The sequence below is a fragment of the Condylostylus longicornis genome, unplaced genomic scaffold, assembly GCF_029603195.1.
Source record: "Condylostylus longicornis isolate FDR11 unplaced genomic scaffold, ASM2960319v2 ptg000075l, whole genome shotgun sequence".
NCBI classification, from domain to species: Eukaryota; Metazoa; Arthropoda; class Insecta; order Diptera; family Dolichopodidae; genus Condylostylus; species Condylostylus longicornis.
The window spans coordinates 367,495-386,136 of record NW_026578043.1 but is presented as its reverse complement, the minus strand read 5'-3'; the positions used below and the strand labels follow the sequence as shown (position 1 = coordinate 386,136).

At 21.0% G+C, this 18,642-nt stretch overlaps 1 protein-coding gene across 1 annotated transcript; it reads left to right on the top strand.

Moving 5' to 3' along the window:
• Positions 1-1,229: 1,229 nt before the first annotated feature.
• LOC129612650 (elongation of very long chain fatty acids protein 4-like) lies at positions 1,230-2,708 on the top strand. Its single transcript, XM_055526356.1, has 5 exons — positions 1,230-1,430; positions 1,579-1,741; positions 1,861-2,032; positions 2,120-2,247; positions 2,380-2,708. Exons 1-5 carry the CDS (start codon positions 1,237-1,239, stop codon positions 2,551-2,553), a joined length of 831 nt encoding a protein of 276 aa, XP_055382331.1. The 5' UTR covers positions 1,230-1,236; the 3' UTR covers positions 2,554-2,708.
• The last annotated feature ends 15,934 nt before the right edge of the window (positions 2,709-18,642 follow it).

Genomic DNA, 18,642 nt, shown 5'->3' with positions numbered 1-18,642 from the left:
TCATGTAATGCATTATAATGAAATCTGTTCAAGATAAAAATGTGTCAGTGATGTATTAATAACTCACTTTCGTAATTTTATCTTGAACAGACCTTTAAATAATTTAAGGAGAAATATGAATTCTCACAATTTGCCAGAAAGACGCCTAACGTTTTCCTGAATTCACATATTATTTAGATTCTCCTAGAATACTTCACCACCAAAAGCAATTTTTATTTGTTCAAAGCGAGAAAGGTATAATAATTTTGATCAAAAAAGGTTAAAATATGTATGTATTTACGTAGATAATTTAAACACACCAAACAATCACTACTTTTACATGGCAACTTCAAACGTACTTGAGGCTTCAATCAAGTCAATTTTAAGTCAACTACTCAAGCTGCCATATAAACGAGGTTATTGTTCTTGGATTTTATTTGATCTGATAAAAATTTAAAAAAAATAAAATAAAATATTACCTTACGGGGATGTTTTCGTTGATAACTTTTATTATCAATTTCTTTAAAGTTAACCTCATATATTTTTGCTTTCATTTGTTTTTCGTAATTTTTATTCTTGATAAGCTTAATAACAATATTTTATGTGTTAACATATTTTGGATTTTGCTTGATAAAAAATCATGGACAAAGTTTATTGTGTAAACACTGCCCCCATATTGAGAATATGCTTTGTAGTGGATACTACAGGTAGCGGTGAGAAATTTATTATTATCAGGGTTGAGTTTAAATTACAATAATTTTGTAAGGATATTAACAACAGGTTGAATTTGTTTTAAAAAATTACGTCATATAAATATGTGCAAATTTTTCAAAATCAAAGTATATGTTTGCATTCACAAAAAAAGAAATAACAAAAAAAAAATGTAAAATTACATACACTAAGTTAATTGAGCTTATAGTAAAAATACAACAAAAAAATTATAACAAGCTGTAAAATAAATATGAAACACTTTTTTTAATCTTTAACTACACATTCTTTTCACATGTTTGAAAAATCTTTGTAAATATTAATTCCTACTAAACTTTTTCAAAATAATTAATAATTCAAATCATGTAGATCACCAAATAATTAATTCTTAAAGTTTTTGGTGATCTGACGAAATGAAAACCTTTTAAAAAAAAAAAATAAAAACGATACACTTGGTTGAATATGATTTTTCTTCTTTTTTTTTTATATTTGAAAAATTTTCAATTTAAAATAATATTTAGTTTCAATATACAGCTTAAGAAATCAACAATGGATAATCGTACTATAACATTTACGGATCTTTCTAATTATCTTTTGAACTTAGATAGTTCAAGTTCAAAATTAGATGAGCTTGTGGATAGGCGAACTAAAGGATGGCTTCTTGTTGATTCTTATACTGAAGTTTTAGGATGTATTGGATTCTATTATTTAATTGTATTAATTGGTCCAAATTTAATGAAAAAGTAAGATAATAAAATCATTTTAAATTGAAAATATAATGAATAAAGAATTTATAAAAAAAAAATTAATTTATTTAAAATATTTTATAAAATTTTGTTACTAAATATGTTTTATACATAACTAATATTTTTTAATTTTTTTTTTTTTTAGTCGAAAACCTTTTCAACTGAAATTTTTAATGATAAGTTATAATTTTTTGATGTGTTTGCTTAATTTGTACATATTTCTTGGAATATTTCTAACAACAAGGAAATTAAATTATAGTTATGTTTGTCAACCATATAGAGAAATATTTAGTGAGGAAGAAATCTTTGTAAGTGTAATTTGAATACCAAAAATTAAAACGCAGTTTAATATATCAATAATAAAATCAGAATTAAAGTAAAATAATTTGAAATTTGAATATTTTTTGATTTTATTTTTTTATTTTAGTTAGCGAAATTAACATGGTGGTTTTATATATCAAAAATAATTGAATTTTGTGACACATTCTTCTTTATATTAAGAAAAAAGGATAAACAACTTTCATTTTTGCATATATTTCATCATAGTACAATGTTTCCAATATGGTGGATAGGAACAAAATGGGTTCCAACTGGATCAAGTATTATTTCATTAACTAAAATAATTAGAAAAATATTTAATACATAATTTTCATTATTTTTCATTTATTTTCAATAAAATATAAAAGGTTTTTTCCCAGCAATGGAAAATTCATTTGTTCATGTTATAATGTATTTATATTATGCATTAGCAGCTTTTGGCAAGAGATTTGAAAAATATCTTTGGTGGAAAAAATACTTAACTCTATTACAGCTTGTAAGTTAAATTTTAAATTCTATTTTATATTAATTAAAATTTATTTTTATTTTTAAATTTTCTAATCACAATAATTATTATTAATATTATGTGTATGTATATATATTTTCTTTTCTTAAAATAAATCTTTAGATTCAATTTGTTATTGCGGCTCTTTATTCAATCAGATTGCTATTAATAAATTGTGATTATCCCTTATGGATTAGCTATACTCAATTAAGTTATATGATTATATTTTTATTTTTATTTGGAAAATTTTATATTTCATCTTATATAAAAGCGAAAAAATCAAATAAAGTTCAATAAATCAAAATAAGTATGTATTTTGGCTTCGAGGCGATAAATGTTTTCCTGGAATTGTGGTATATGCATTTATATAAAATACTGTAATTATTTTGTAACTAGTTATGTATATTATGTATATTGAGATTAGAAAATAAATTTTTTTTTTTTTTTGCATAAGTAAATAAAATTTTTTTTTTTTATCCAAAATGTAGATCGTTCTTATTTGGTAATTTAATTTACTAATACGGATGTATTTGCTAAATAGTCAAAATTGCTAAAGTTTTTTGTATATATGAAAATCGTAAAGTTGTAAAATTGTGAATTCCTGTGTAAAGAATATTTCAATAAGTTATAAGAGTTTTTATGAGTACGATTATGAGCACAATAATGGTTGTGCTCATAATAGTTGATGGCTGATTTCGGAATTAAGTTTTATAGAAAATTTTATGTTCTTATAAACTTTATCAAGATTTCTAAAATGTGTAGAAGTGAATTAATAATAAGATCAATTTTATTTTCGGTCTGAATTGTGTATACATGTATACATTTTTATTATTATAATAGAAATGAAATGGAGGAGTTGCAGTAAATGAGTTGAGAATAATGAAAAAGTTTTTACACTTAATATTGTATACAAAACGTATAATATTGCATAGGTAACATTGTCAACACCTTAAAAGAAATACGGTGTTCATAACATTGGAATATTAACAATATAAAATTCACTCTATACATTTAAATTCTATTTTTAGAATCTTCAGAATATTGTTCCGAAATTTTGCTTTATTTCCCTTACTTTTAAAAATTTTTTTTTGTTATGCAAAAACAATAATAAGTAATGATAAAATTTTGAAAAATAGTCATTTTCTATAATATTTCAGGGTGCGTAACTATTTGTTTTTTTTTGTAAATCAGATTTTTACCTTTTTTGTTTGTCATTCACCTTCAATTAAACTAATTCAAATATATTGGAATTAAAAACCAATTTTTTTTTGGAAAAAATATTTTGCATGAAAATTCAAGGTTGAAATTGTAAAGAAAAAGAAAAAAATAAATTCAAGGATAACAATGAAAAAAAAATAGGAGAAAATATTTTCCTTGCTATATCCTTTTTTTTATAGTTTTCTATATAGATATATCGTATATAATTCGTATAAATTCAGATTTTATATTATTGGAATGATATTGAAATTTTAAATTTCATAGATTTCGAATTTTCAAAAAATCCAATTCAAGCGTAGAAATTTACTTACGTATGTATATGTAAATTCAGAATACAGATGCTAATTATACCCTCATTTAAACAGTAATTAGGACTGGGGCACGTATTTTAAATTCAATTCATCTATACCTCGATATTCAACCGTTAATATACTAGCTTACACGCTGTAGTCTATAATTTGTTAATTTTTTGATAATTTTTAAAAATTCTAAAATAATTTGATTTTTATTGCATATTTATACGAAAAACTTAAGAAATAGTAAAAAAATTCAAGATTTTTATAAAAATGTCTAAGAGCTTAAGCTAAAGACACAGTTGTAGGCTTCAAGTATAGAACCCTTCAAAAATATATACTAATTGAAATGATTTCGATTTCTGTTTTATAATTTAATTATAAATATCACATGGAATTGATATTATTTTAGTGATTAATTATTTTAAATGATACAAAAAAAATATTAATTTTTAAAAAATTTGTTATATTCTTACATACCAGCATATACGTAAATACTCGCATTTAATCACATATTAATGACATTGGAGAGAAAATCATCAAAATTTTTTTACAAGAGAAATAAGATGGCCAAAATCAACGAACTATGAATTAGCATACAATGGTTACATTAAACGTAAAATAACTTTCATTTAAATAAAAAAAAAAATTTCTTAATTTTTTTTTTTATTTTCATCTTTAACTAGTAATTTTATATGGATGGTTAAACCATTTAATTTAGTAAGTAAATTTGTAGTAGACCAAATTTCTAATGCCTTGACATATTCTTATAAATTATTACTTTTTTTTTTTGGTTTTCTTTAAAACATTTATTATTATGTAATAAAAATTTTCAATAACAAATTACAGTTAATGACCTATGTGCAACATCATTATATACATCTAAATATATCATATATATATTTTAAAATACACGTGCGCTTCTTGTATGCCAAATGAAAATCTGCAAAAATATTTCATTACTATTTATTTTTCAGTGATTTATTTTGCAAGATCTTGTATTTCCAAATATTTAAACAGAAAAATATATTAAACCTGTACTATATTTAATTTTATATTATATCTTGTGGCAAATTAATATAAACCCAATTAAAAATGCTGAAATGTATAGGGAGCAGCCATAATATTCATTACTATGTATTGAAAAATTTACTGGTTAATAAATGAAAATATTATTTTTGTATTTTTTACTTGAAAAGCGTATAAAAATTAGTACTTATAGCGAGATCATTCAGTTTATAAAAAGCTCAGGCTATGGTTTATGTTATCGGAATATAGAAATCAAACAAGTTTATTTGACTTAACTGTAGTTTACGGTAGTCATCCATTCTCTAAATTCTTACTGTCGAAAGCCATTCCCTACTAAGTACGACCCTAAACGCTGGTGAACGTTAACACATTATGAGCATCGGGTACTAGTACCCGCTTGTGTAGATTATTATAGGCATCCTATTATAGGCAATATGGATGTAGAAACTTATTCTAGACTTTTTTTTATTTTTATATTTTTTCCAAAAACTTGTTATTTTTTGAGTAATAGGGCCATGTGCATTAAGTGCAAGTGTGTAACGCAAAAGCAATGTATATGAACTTCAATAAAGAAAAATCAAAGTTTTCAATTCAATTCAATTCAATGGATAACAGATTTTTAAAAGCAAAAACAATAAAATTTGACCAGTTGATTAAAAAAAATTTTACACACAAAAGAAAATATAAAAAAAATTAAATATTAAAAATCCTTTTAGTTTACAACGCAAACAAAAAGAAAACAAGCAATTTGAAAATTATTCAAGTATTTTGTATGCAAATGCAATGCCACTCACCACATTCATACAATAAACATGTGAGTATAATAAAAAATACTCAATATGTCCTTTACCATATTAATGCTTATATGTTTACATTTTACATTTAATTATTAGAAAGAGCTAACGCACGTACACATTTTTAGGTATAATAAAACAAAAACTGAACTTTATTCAGAATAAAAATGCTGCCCATTTACCTTAATATTACTAAAGTCAAATTTAAAGAATAAGAAGAACAAAAAAAATATTATTAAAAATGAATTTCAAATATGCATTAAATACTATAAACTACTACATTTTTCGAATAAAAACTACATAAAATATTAAACAGAAAAACATTAAAATTCAAAAAGCTCCGTTATTTACAAGTACTGTTAAACATATTTGAATGGTATTGTGTTTGTATAATGCAAATAAAACATATAGAAATTATATAAACACGCAAATTAAACTTGTACTCTTTGTTATATACCTATACATACATATATAGGAGCCTATAAATTATATTTTGCATATAAATTTGTTTATGTTCATTTGTATATGTACACATAAAATTGTATAGGGTAAATCAAATGAATCATAAAAGTAAAATCTTCGTTGTTAATGGAAAAAGCTTTCTGTTTATATTCCAATTTTTTGTTTTTTTTTTTTCATATATTACCGTAAAGATGACATTAGAATTTTTTTTTCTTTTATTTTTTTTGTTATATTGTTTTTCATTCGTTTTGTTCTTATGATTTTTGAAAACTTTCTTGTCTGGCTACGGAATTTCCTTATAATAAGCTTTCTATGTACAATGTTTCTTTTTTTCAAAACAAAAAAGAAAATTATATTATTTTATTTCCTTTCGTATAAAATTATTATAAGTACACTGAAAGACAAGAAAAAAAAACCAACGAGTAATTTTTTTGATACATGTGCTTTAAAATAATTATGAAGACTGTTTAGGTATTTTGCTTTTTGAATTATGTTTGTTACCAGTAATATCAAACATTCAAGTAAGTATGCAGATAAATTGTATTAATATAAAAATGTTTATTCTTATATTTTTTTTTGTTTCCTTGTTCTTTCCCTTGGGAATAATAGGATTTCAACAAAGCCTCTCCAATTTTCTCTATTTTGTGCTAATCTCTTTATTTTTGCCCATGTTCTGCCTGATTGTTATAGCTCCTTCTTCACACTTCTTCTCCTTTGGGACTCGATGTTATTGTGCGCCTTAGAATGTGGCCAATCCACTTCCATTTTTTTTCTTCTTATTTGTTTGTCTTTTGGTTCTTTTTTCGTCATCAGCCACAGATCTTAGTTCATAAGTTTTCTTGGTCAGAATATTCTACATATAATTTTTAGACATTTGTTTACAAAGACCTGTATCTTCTGCATATTAGATTTGGATACACAACCATGTTTCACTTCCGTAAAGCAGCACTGATTTAACACACGCATTGAATATCTTGGTTCCGCGTGCTATGTGGTTTGTCTTATATTATAATATACAAAAATTTAAATGAAAAATTACTCCAGAATTTCAGTTTTTATGTTATTTTGGTGTTTTTTCTAATAAAAATTTTATTTCATATATTTTCAAAAATATTGCGCTAAACAATTTATATAATTAATGAATTGTACATACACAATTTTCTCTCCAATAAGAATAAATAATTACATAAAATTTTAATAAATATTTTAAATTTTTATCAACATTTAAGAACAATTTTATTTATATGTTTATTTTTTTTAAGTTCTATACAATTTGCATTTTATTATTTAATTAAACAACAAATTATTAAAAAACAAAAATCGAAAACAATAATTTCGGAATTCCCGACCATTTTATCATTCTAAAATCATATTGATCAATGCCCCAAACTCATTAAAACACACACACAAATATCGATATTAAAATGATATAAAAAAATATTTTATATTTGTTGGTACATTGTTAAATATTTGGTAAGTCCATTAATAATAAAAAATATTTTTTTATTATATAAAATAAATAAATAAATAAAAATTCAATAAATTATAATTTAATTTATTTTTTTATTCCATCCTATATTTAAACCTATACTGTAAAAAAGTAAGATTTAAAAAAAAAAACAAAAAAATACAAATTTTTTTTTTTTTTCAAAAATAAAATGTCCTGTCGCGCAAATAACTGTCATGCAATGAATGATTTTTATTACATGTTATTATTATTATTTCTGGTTTATTTTCTTTTTTTTTTATTAGCCATTTCTCTTTTTGAAACCAAAAATATATTATAAAATATATAAGAGAAATAAAAATTTTCCTTTCACTTACCTTATAAATTTCTTTGTTTTGATTTTCATAATATTTTCATATATATATATATATTTTTTTTTAACATATAAGTACGTATATTCTTAGATTTATACCTACATACATTTAGTACTGACATAAAAATCTGCTTACTGTTTTAAAACTTCAAATGTACAAAACTTAAAAAAATCAAAACAAAAATATTCTTACTTTCTTTTTTATTTATTTTTTTTATTTTCTTTTTTCATTTTCCATTATAAAAATACGGTATAAATACATACATACGTATATATATATATTTGTATTTAAATGTTTGTAGGTTCCGATATTGGGCTTTTTTTATTACTATTCATGTACTTTCGCTTTTTACAAATATACAAAATATACAAAATATTTATATATATATATATATATATGTAATTGGTGTTTGTTTATATTTGTGTATGTGTATATCAATTATAAACATGTAAATACAATATATATGCAACATATGTATATACATACATTTATAATATAAAATGAAGAAGTAAGTATTAAAAACATTATTCTTACAAGTACAAGTACCGATACAACAAAAAAGAAAAAGATAACAAATGAAGAGAAAAAACAAAAATAAAAGAAAAATTATTTAGTATAACGGTTCCCGTAACGGCTAATGAAAATTATACCGATATATATATATATTTTTTTGTTTATGTATATATGGTGTGTATATGCACATAATATATAACAAATAATTATAATAGTAAGCTACTTTCCATCTAGATAGAATTTTTCTATTTAGTTAGTTCTAAGTCAACCACGAATCGGAGTTCACGCGAAATACAAAAAAAAATAAAAATACAAATACAAAAAAGAGAAAATAATAAAAGAAAAGAAAAATCAAAAAGAAAATAAATTTTATATAAAAAATTTTTTTTTTAATAATCGCAAAAAGAAAAAAGAAAAGAATAAAAAAAAAATTTATTTTAATTTTTCGTTATCTTTTTTTCTTCTGTACTACAAATTTTTATTTGTAATTAAAAAAGAATTTTTTAATTATTAAAATAATTCAATTTTTTTTTTCTAAATTATTTTTTAATTGTGTTTTTTTTTTTTTTTGTTTGTTTTTAAAAATACAATTACAACTCCAATCTTTTGTTTTCAAATTTTTTTTTTGTTTTATTATTTAAATTTTTCGAATAAAACTGGTGAGAAAATATTTCAAAATTTATATTTATAAAAAAGGAAAATAAGAAGAAAGAAAAAGCAAAAATAAAAACAATAAACGAAAGGATCCAAAAGAAAAAATAGAAAAAACAAAAACGTTTTCTTAAAAATTCGTAAATTTTTCTTTTATTTTTATTTCTTATTTTATTTAACAAAAAATATTTTCAAAAAATATTTTATACTCTATACGCTATCACACAACATATTAAAAGAGAGTTTATAAAAAAGTAAAAAATTATTTAAAAATATTAAATAAAAACATTATAGGCGAATGAGTGGTTTTTTTATACAATAGTATGTTTGTATATAAACTCATATTTTATGTTTATTTTAAATATATAAAACAAAAAATTATAAAATAAAAAAAAAAATGAGAATATTACACGCAATAATTATACAAGTAGAATAAAATTAAATAAAATAAGAAAGCAAAAAAAAAGTGTAATTGCATACTTATAGGTGTAATGATTAATTAACAGAAAAGTAAAAATATATGTTTTCTGTTTATATATGTTTTTACATGTTAATGATTAAATTATATATGTATATATTTACGAAGTATGTTATATAACAATTTTTTATTAAAAATATTTAAAAAAAAATATAATTTTATATTTTATTAATTTATTTATTTTATATAAAAATAATTAAAAGAGAATATTAAAATATTTAAATATAAAAATTAAAAAAGAAAAAATTGCTTTTAAATTCATCATTTATTTTAAATATAAATATTCAATATTTAAATACAATTGATTTTAGTTGCAAAAAAAAATTAAAAAATTTCTAAAAGTAGATTTTTAAATTGAATCGATTAAATAATATGCAATACAGAAGACAGTTCCAAATAGAAACCGAATAACAACCTCGGTCTTTAATTAATATGTACTCGTTAACTTATTAATAAAATTTTTCTAACCTGAAATTAATAGATATTATATGAGAATATTTTAAAATTAAAAATTATTAAAAAAAAATAAAAAGTATTATATAATGTGATAAAAAAGTGAAGATCAAAAAAATTATTATTTTACAATATTATACGAAAGAAATAAAAATATAACAAAAATGGATTAAGTGTTATAATATATAATTGCAATTTTTTATAATTAAATATAAAAGTTAAAATATATTTAATAATAATTATTGTATAATTTAATTAAATAATAAAATATATTGATATATGAGTGAATTGAATTTGTAAATTATTAAAATATTTTCTATATGAAAAAAAAATTTTTGTGATCATTTAAAAATTTAAAAATATATGTGCAATATAACTAAGCTATATATTTATATATATAATAAAATTATTTTAATAAAAATTTAATAAAATTGAATTTGGTATTATTAAAATTTTAATATGCAACTATACTAATTAAAATATATAAATGGAAGAATTTAAAATTAAATTAAAAATATAAAAATAATAAAAATGAAAAATATTTAATATTATTATTAATATACAGCATGTATATTATTATTATTACATAATTATATTTATAATTTATAATAAAAAATTTAATGTGTCTTATAAGATCTTATTTATTTTGTATATTTTTAATAAAAAAAAAAATTTTTTTCTTTGTTATTTTTAATTTGAAATGTTCATAAAAATATTTCTATAAAAAATAAATGTTTTATTTTAATTTTATATTTGAAACTTCAATATTGGTTTTGTGTCCTTTTACCAAGAATTATGCAAAAAACATGTAGATATGTTAAAATTTGATCAAATTCAAAAGGAAATTTGACGAAATTTCTGGTTGATTATAAAAATAAATTTTACTATACAAATTATGAATATAAATATTTGATAATAACTTTATGATTATATATATAAAAAAAAATTTTGTATTCCATATTAGGAATAAAATTAAGAGTGGATCAAACCATTTTATTGAGATAAGATGTATTAAAAATATCAAATAAATTATAATTTAATAAATACTATGGAGCAGAATTCCGTTCCTAACTGTAATAATTAAAAAATCATGAAATGCTTTTTAATTACTAAAAAATTTATATTTTCAAATTTATAAGTTGTTATATACAATTAATTATTAAACTATACGAATTATAATTAATTTTTGATTTTATTTTAAATAAAAATATTTGAATTAATATTAGAACTATAAACAAATTGTACCGGCATTCATTTCAAAAAATAATTGATCCGATATTTGGTTTATTAAAAGATTGAAATTCAAACCGCAATTTTGTATAACAGAAAAAAAATTAAACCGCAATTTTGTATAACCGAATTATTTTCAAGAAAATGCAAAAAAATAGTAAAATTTATTGGAAAACAATTTTATTAAACAATTGAAAATGAGTCGGCAACTTGTGTCGGTAGCTATTGTTCTTGACTGCGTTGGCCCAGGGGATACTCCTGCCCCATCCCTTGAAAAATCTACGAATCTACAAAACTATTATTCTTAGCTTATAATATAGCTGCATCTAATTAAAACCAATATAATAATAAATTGATAATGACTAATTGATTCTATTTACTCAAGAGCAGCTTTAATATAAAAAATTTTGGATTTTAACCAAAGTTCAACAATTTTTTTTTTTTTTTTTTTAATATTAAATTATAAGATATTTGTATTCAGATTCCAATATTTTTTTAAAGATACAATCAACTATCTCATACTATGTTACTTAAAAAATTGTATGTTTCAAATATCATTTTTGTTTTTGATGAGACGTGCATATAATAAATATCTATAATAAATATTAATTTTTCTCCTTATTATAATCTATTATAATAATATTTTTTTATTGTTATATATATTCAAATATCTTAAATTTCTTTTAGAAATAAATAAAAAAATTTAAATTTAGCTATATATTGTTTTTCAATTTTCTATTTTAATAATTTTTTGAAGAATTTATTGTGTAATTTGAGAAATTCGCGGTTTTGTCCTAGAATATACAATTTCTTTGCAGGTGGAGAAAATTTATTTATAACTAAATAAGACTATAGATATAATTATATCAATTTTTATACACAATATTTTTTTGAAATTCAAGGGACTGTAAGAAATTTTAAAATTGAATTAAATAAATTTAACAAATGAATTATTCTAAAGTCACTGCTTCGAATCCAGTTTGTGGAGAAAAATTTTTTAATTTCTCTGCCTTTAACTCGTTCCTTTGATTACGTTATCCATCTATTCTGCAGTCGTTTGAAGAAATTTCCATTAAGTTAATATTATTAGTATAATAGGCACAATACTTATTAATTAAACAACTACACGTTGTATTAATAATTTAGTAAAGAAATTAAAAAATAAAGTTTGTTAATTATATGGAATAATTTTCGTTTCCTTTATTTGAATTTTATAATTTAAAACAGGAAAAAAATGTTTTTTTTTTTGCGTCTGATATTTTTTATAACAAATTTACGATACCTAAATAACTTTAGTTGATATAAGATTTCTACGAACATCCTGAATTTTGTATATTAGAAAATTATTTGTTCTTTTAATATCATCCAATAACTTGGAATAATATTTGGGTATTTATAATTTAAAAATACAAAATTTTATAATAAAATAAAAATATATTATTAAATAGTAATTTTAATATACAAACAAGTGTTTATTGTTACAAGAATATTTTTCTATGTTCTATACTTCTTGTACATGTGCTTGTATATGAAAATTTTTTAAAATACTCATTAATCATTGTTATATTAAATAGATATATATATATATATATATATATGCATTCTAATAATTTAACACCAGATTGTTTAAATTTAACTTTAAAATTTCTTATATCCTACTATACGAAAATTAAAACATTGATTTTATTTTAATATTTTTTCTATTTGTTTTTTCTTTGTTTTCATCCTTTTTTTGTTTTTTTTTGAAAAATTTCCAAATTATTCTGTTTTCAAGATCATTGTGATGTTATGATTATTATTATTTTTTTTTTGTTATTTTCTATCTCTCGATTTCTTAGACCATTAATTTACGACTTCTATGTTATTTTTTTTTTTATTTTTTTTAAAAATGTTGATTTCATTTTATTATACAAAATGAAATTAATATGTACATATATGTACATATATGAAATATTCTGAGCATATCTTAAAAATTTGATATATTCCGAATATTTGAATGAGTCACATATATTTTACAAGAATACATTTCTATATATAGAAAACAAGAATGAAAACAAGAATGAGAGTTATATGAAAGTGAATTCCAAAAAAAAAAAGAAAAAATAAAAGAAAAAAGAATGAATAAAACTTTCATTATACAATTAGAAAATAAAAGTTATAAAATCCAGTTATATGACTTAAATCATATCCGCCAAATCGTCTATCATTATATTGGATTTCTATATATATACATATATATATACAATTTGGATTTTGTTATATTTAAGGATATTTTCTCTTTTATTATTGTTTTATTAATGGGGATGAGATTTTAGTTTTAAAATAAATATAGTAATGTTTATTATAAATATGTAATTTATATGCATATATCGTAAATATAAACCATATTATGTGTAAATTTTTTTTTTATTTTAAAAACATTTTTATATTCTTAAAACATCTTATAATTTTTTTTTTTTGTTTTTTATATAATATAAAAACATTATTCTTGTATATAATACGAGTATAGTTAATTATAAAAGATGAAAGTTTCAAGGCCGCTAATAACATCCAAAAAATTTAAATTAATTTAATATCGTAAATAGAATTATATACAATAATAATAATAATGCATAATAATAAAATGTATTTGTACAAGTATATACAGTGAACCATTAGAGAAATTTCTAAAAACCATAAAAGAAATAGTTTGTGTTATAATAGAGTATTATAAAAGAGGCCAATACATGTGATTGCAAAGAGATTCTCAATTCTAAAAGAAAAGTGAGAAATTAAATTTCATTTTATGAAAGAGATTTTTTGTGTATATATAAGAAAAATTCATTTTATAGGAGTTGTACTGTATTCAAATAATTTTTATTTTTATATTCATATAATTTAAAATAAAAATTTTAATAAGAAAATCTCAAAAAAAAAAAAAATTTTTTTATTTTACGTTCTCTATTATACAATATTCGCGAACAGATAATATAGAAGAGAAAATTAATGTCTTTATGGTCATTATATAAAAATAATATAATAAAGTTTAATATTATAATTTGTAAAATATACATATAGATATACACAAATACTCTGTATAATAACAGTATTTGTGCACATATTAAAAGTGTTATTTGCATATATTTATACATATTACATTTCTCTTAAAATTCAAATGTTTCTTTAATATTCCGAGCCTATCTTTAATATTTCTAGTGTTCTTGCATATATATGTATACATATATATGTATATGTAGCAATTATTTTTAATATTCAAATGAAAATTTAAATAAATTTATAAAATTTGTTATTCTTATATTGCACTTTTTGTTTTTTTTTTTATAATTTATGTTATAATAACATGTATGTAAATATGTTATGCATGTATAACATGAGCCGGATAATTATTATTTGAGTTAGTTGTTGAACTCATTTAATTATACGAAAGTACTACAAACTATGAATATGAAAAAATTAAAGTTGGTGGTGAACGAAATTGTTAAAACGCAATAAATAATATTGTTATTTTTATTATATATTTTGGACAGTAATATTAATAATTGTATACATACACACAACCAATCATATGATTTGGTTATATTAGACTTTTTATACAAATTATCATAAAATGGATTGTCAAAAAACTCAAAAAATTTTTTTTTGTTGTTTCCACACCGATAAGAGGAAAGAAGATTGCCTCATTGTTAAATTGCATTCGACTTGCATTTAAAAATTTTGTGCCTATAAAAAACACAATAATAAAAAATCACGTTAAATTGCAGTTAATAAGATGTAGTCCCTGCTCTGTCACCTAATAAACTCTTAAAACTGTTTAATTTTTATAATTGCTTTTTTTTCATTTTGGTAATTTCCTTACTGATCGAGGCCATGTGATGGCACGAAATACTGTATGTCGAGTTTTCGATGTTATCACTTGTCATAACAGGGAAACGCAATGTTTCTCGTTCTCAATGATAGGGATTTTTAGAGATATGTCTGTCCCTCTATCGGTTTCGAACTGGTTTTTTTAATTTTAACCCCAGAAAATAATCAGCCGATTATCCGGGCTCCTGGATTAGCCGATTTTATATATAGGCTCCATCTGATTCTATGCAGCAAGCTTTTTGAGGAAACCAGATGTCAGTAAAAGTACTTTTATTATAGGCCGAATCAACATTTTTGTTCATATACAAAAAAAAAAGCGATTTCATTTAAAATGTATTTTAAAGCAATGACCGATTTTATATATTTGATCATATATCAGAAATCAATTGAAAAAATTACTTGAAATTTAATACTTAAGTTGTTTTTGTTAACGAAATCACAACTGGAAAATCATATAGAACTTTACAGGAAAATCGGACCACGAAGAATGAATCTCCAATAAGAACCAAAGTAACATTTTTCTTGATACATTTAAGTAAAACCTACTTTCTATTTTTCATAGAATTTAGGACAAATATTTAAAAAAAAATTCATATTTTCTTCTAGAATATGAAAATTTTATTCTACAAATACAGCAGATACGAAAAAGTTTTAAATATTTACAATTTTTGAGATTAAATAAACATAATTTATAATTTAAATCAAAATTTCTTAAATACCTGTGTACCTATACATAACTCCCTCCATCATCCATTTTATGTTAAAAAACCCATAATAACTAAATAAAATTTAAATACTAAAGAAATATGAATAAGTTTTAAACCTTTAATAATATTATAAAATTTCATCTTTTGATAATTTCAATTTTCTGTATATACATAAATACATATACATACATATATACAGTTCTCCTTAACGAAAATATGATAAATGGTTCCAAATATTTTTTAGAATAAGAAAAAAAAATTATTATATGAAAATAAAAACTTTTTAAATTGAAATTAATAAATAAATCATTGAAGAAAATCATAGAATGTGAAATAAATCCAATTACAACTGTGTCTCTAATTAGAATGAATGTCTCTAATTGCAGTGTTGCAATATTGAAAGAATTTTCCTATACTATATGGGAATTTGAATAAAAAAAGTTAAATAGGGGAAAATTGAATTTGCGAAGATATATGTATACGGAAATTTATTGTAAATCACAATATACGCTCATCATTTAGACACTGCTGCGACATCAAATGCTGGGTTTGTTTTTATTATATATTTTTGATGAAGAAGCAAATGCAAAACAGTCCTCCTGGTCAATTCTACCTGACAATGTTTATGCTATTGTTGATGCATCTTCTGCCGTATGTTAATATTTTGTATGGGAAATATTTTCATTGTCAATTTCACTTATGCGATCATAAAGGAGTGCCCTGCCAACATTTGTTCATTTAATTTTGTTGCTATTAGATTTCTTGTTGTGCTTTTGACTTTTGTTGGGTTAGTAAGTATTTGTAAAAATTTTTGAATTGTCTTGTGGGAAATCTAAATTCAAGGGTTTATTTTGCGGGAAATTTAGGAATCTAAATATCTTAATGTCTCCAATACTTCTTTAAGATATAAAAAAAATTTTGAATTTAATTTTAAAATATTACCTACCAATACTTGACCTGTTTTTTTATTTAATCATTAATTGTTTGTTTTTTTTTTTTCTTGCAATAAGTAATGAATTGGGTTCATTTGGTTTACAAAATAACCTTGAAATTATATAAAAAAAGATTAAATGTGTATACAGGGTAGACGAGACTAAATCGTGTAATTGAAACAAGGTGATCTAAAATGATGTTACCAAAAAAGAATTAACTTTGAGGCACATATTAAATTTAAAATTTTTTTTACTTATCTCAGTTCACTCTTTCCTCTTAATTAGGAGACAATGTTGCGTTTCGGATACCTTATAAATATTTATAAAATATTATTAAAAAATCTTTTCTCCACGTGTTGCGAAAACATTTTTTAACCCACATAAATTCAAAGAAAAAATATAATTAATATAATTTATCATTTAAATGAATTTATAATTAAGGAAAAGAGTAAAAATTATTATTCCCCGTCGAGAATATACCTTCGTCATCAAAATTCCACAAAGTAAATTTCTTAATCTTTTTCTCACCAAATCTAAAATCTCATATATAGGCGAACAATTTATTCTTAGAGAATATTTTTAAAATCTTATTCTATAAATAACAGCAATTAATATAAGAGTTGCATTTATTAATAAATTTATTATCTTTGTATAGACCATTTAGGTGGATGTAGCGTTCTTTGAATATTTAAAAAAAAATATTTTAAATGCTAATGAATTTCAAAAATGTTATAAATTTTAAACACATAAATATTATATGGATTATATATGTAAAATTTTTTATTAAGCTAAAGTTCAATTTGAAACAAGATTAATAATGATGGCACAAAATCATAAAAAATTTAAATCAAATTACTCAATGTCAATGAAATTCCAGTTTTCATTTTAATAATTGTCATTTTATTAAAAATAACATAATTAAAGCATTTGTAGTTTGATTTTTCAGATGAAGAAATATTTTAATTGAAAAATATTAATATTCATTAATTTATACAAACATCAATAAAATAATTAGAATATAAAAATCTCTTTAAAATTAATTGAGAAAAAATGTGCCTGTATGTTGGTTCGTGCGTTACGTTCATAAAATATTTATACAATTTTTAAGATAGAAAGATGAAATTTTACTCCCTGGCAAAAAAATTTTTCATAACCTTCCAATTGCATTGAAATTATCAGGCTTTAAAATTATAACATTTATTTAATTTCTGTAAAATCAATTAGGTAAGGACAAAATGCTCTCACATAATAAAATAATTATAATTTTTTGAAATATTTTCAATAATAATTAGATTATTTCTTCTCATCCTAAAAGTATGCAAAAATTATGACATATCAATTGTCAATATGATTAATATGATATTAAAATATTGGTAATAACTGGGACATTATATTTTTAAGAAAAATTACCACTTGGGATTCTGCTACCTTACAGAACCCCTAGTTTCTTCTGAATTTATAAATACTTCATATGAAGATTAATAATATCTAAAATTGAATTAAAATTGCATAATGTTAAAAAATCGAAATTAAAATATATTACCATAAAATTAAATGATAAATTATTTGTAATGAATTGAATTTTTAAAAATGTGCTCTTAAATGAAAAATTCAAAAATTTTATTTCTGTGCTAATCCATGTATGTATGTATAATGTTATATATGTAATATACAAATTATGTATATGAGTCTATGTATGTATTTTATGTAACATTAACCTTGAGAGAAGAATGAAACATAATTTTTCTTTTATATTTTCTATTTTTTTTTATATACATATTGTAAGAATAATATGAAGAGCACAATTTTGATTATAAAAAGTGTACATTTATCTGACCACATACAAACGTACATATACAAATGCATTGTATGACAAAAAAAAAAAAACAAAAAGAAAACGAAAATTTTTGTTTTTTGTCGTCTACCAGTCGCACTTTGAAA

Coding starts and splice junctions, on each gene's coding strand:
- LOC129612650 (XM_055526356.1), top strand. CDS start 1,237: ATGGATAATCGTACTATAACATTTACGGATCTTTCTAATTATCTTTTG. Junction 1,431..1,578: donor GGTCCAAATTTAATGAAAAA/GTAAGATAATAA, acceptor TTTTTTTTTTAG/TCGAAAACCTTTTCAACTGA. Junction 2,248..2,379: donor ACTTAACTCTATTACAGCTT/GTAAGTTAAATT, acceptor ATAAATCTTTAG/ATTCAATTTGTTATTGCGGC.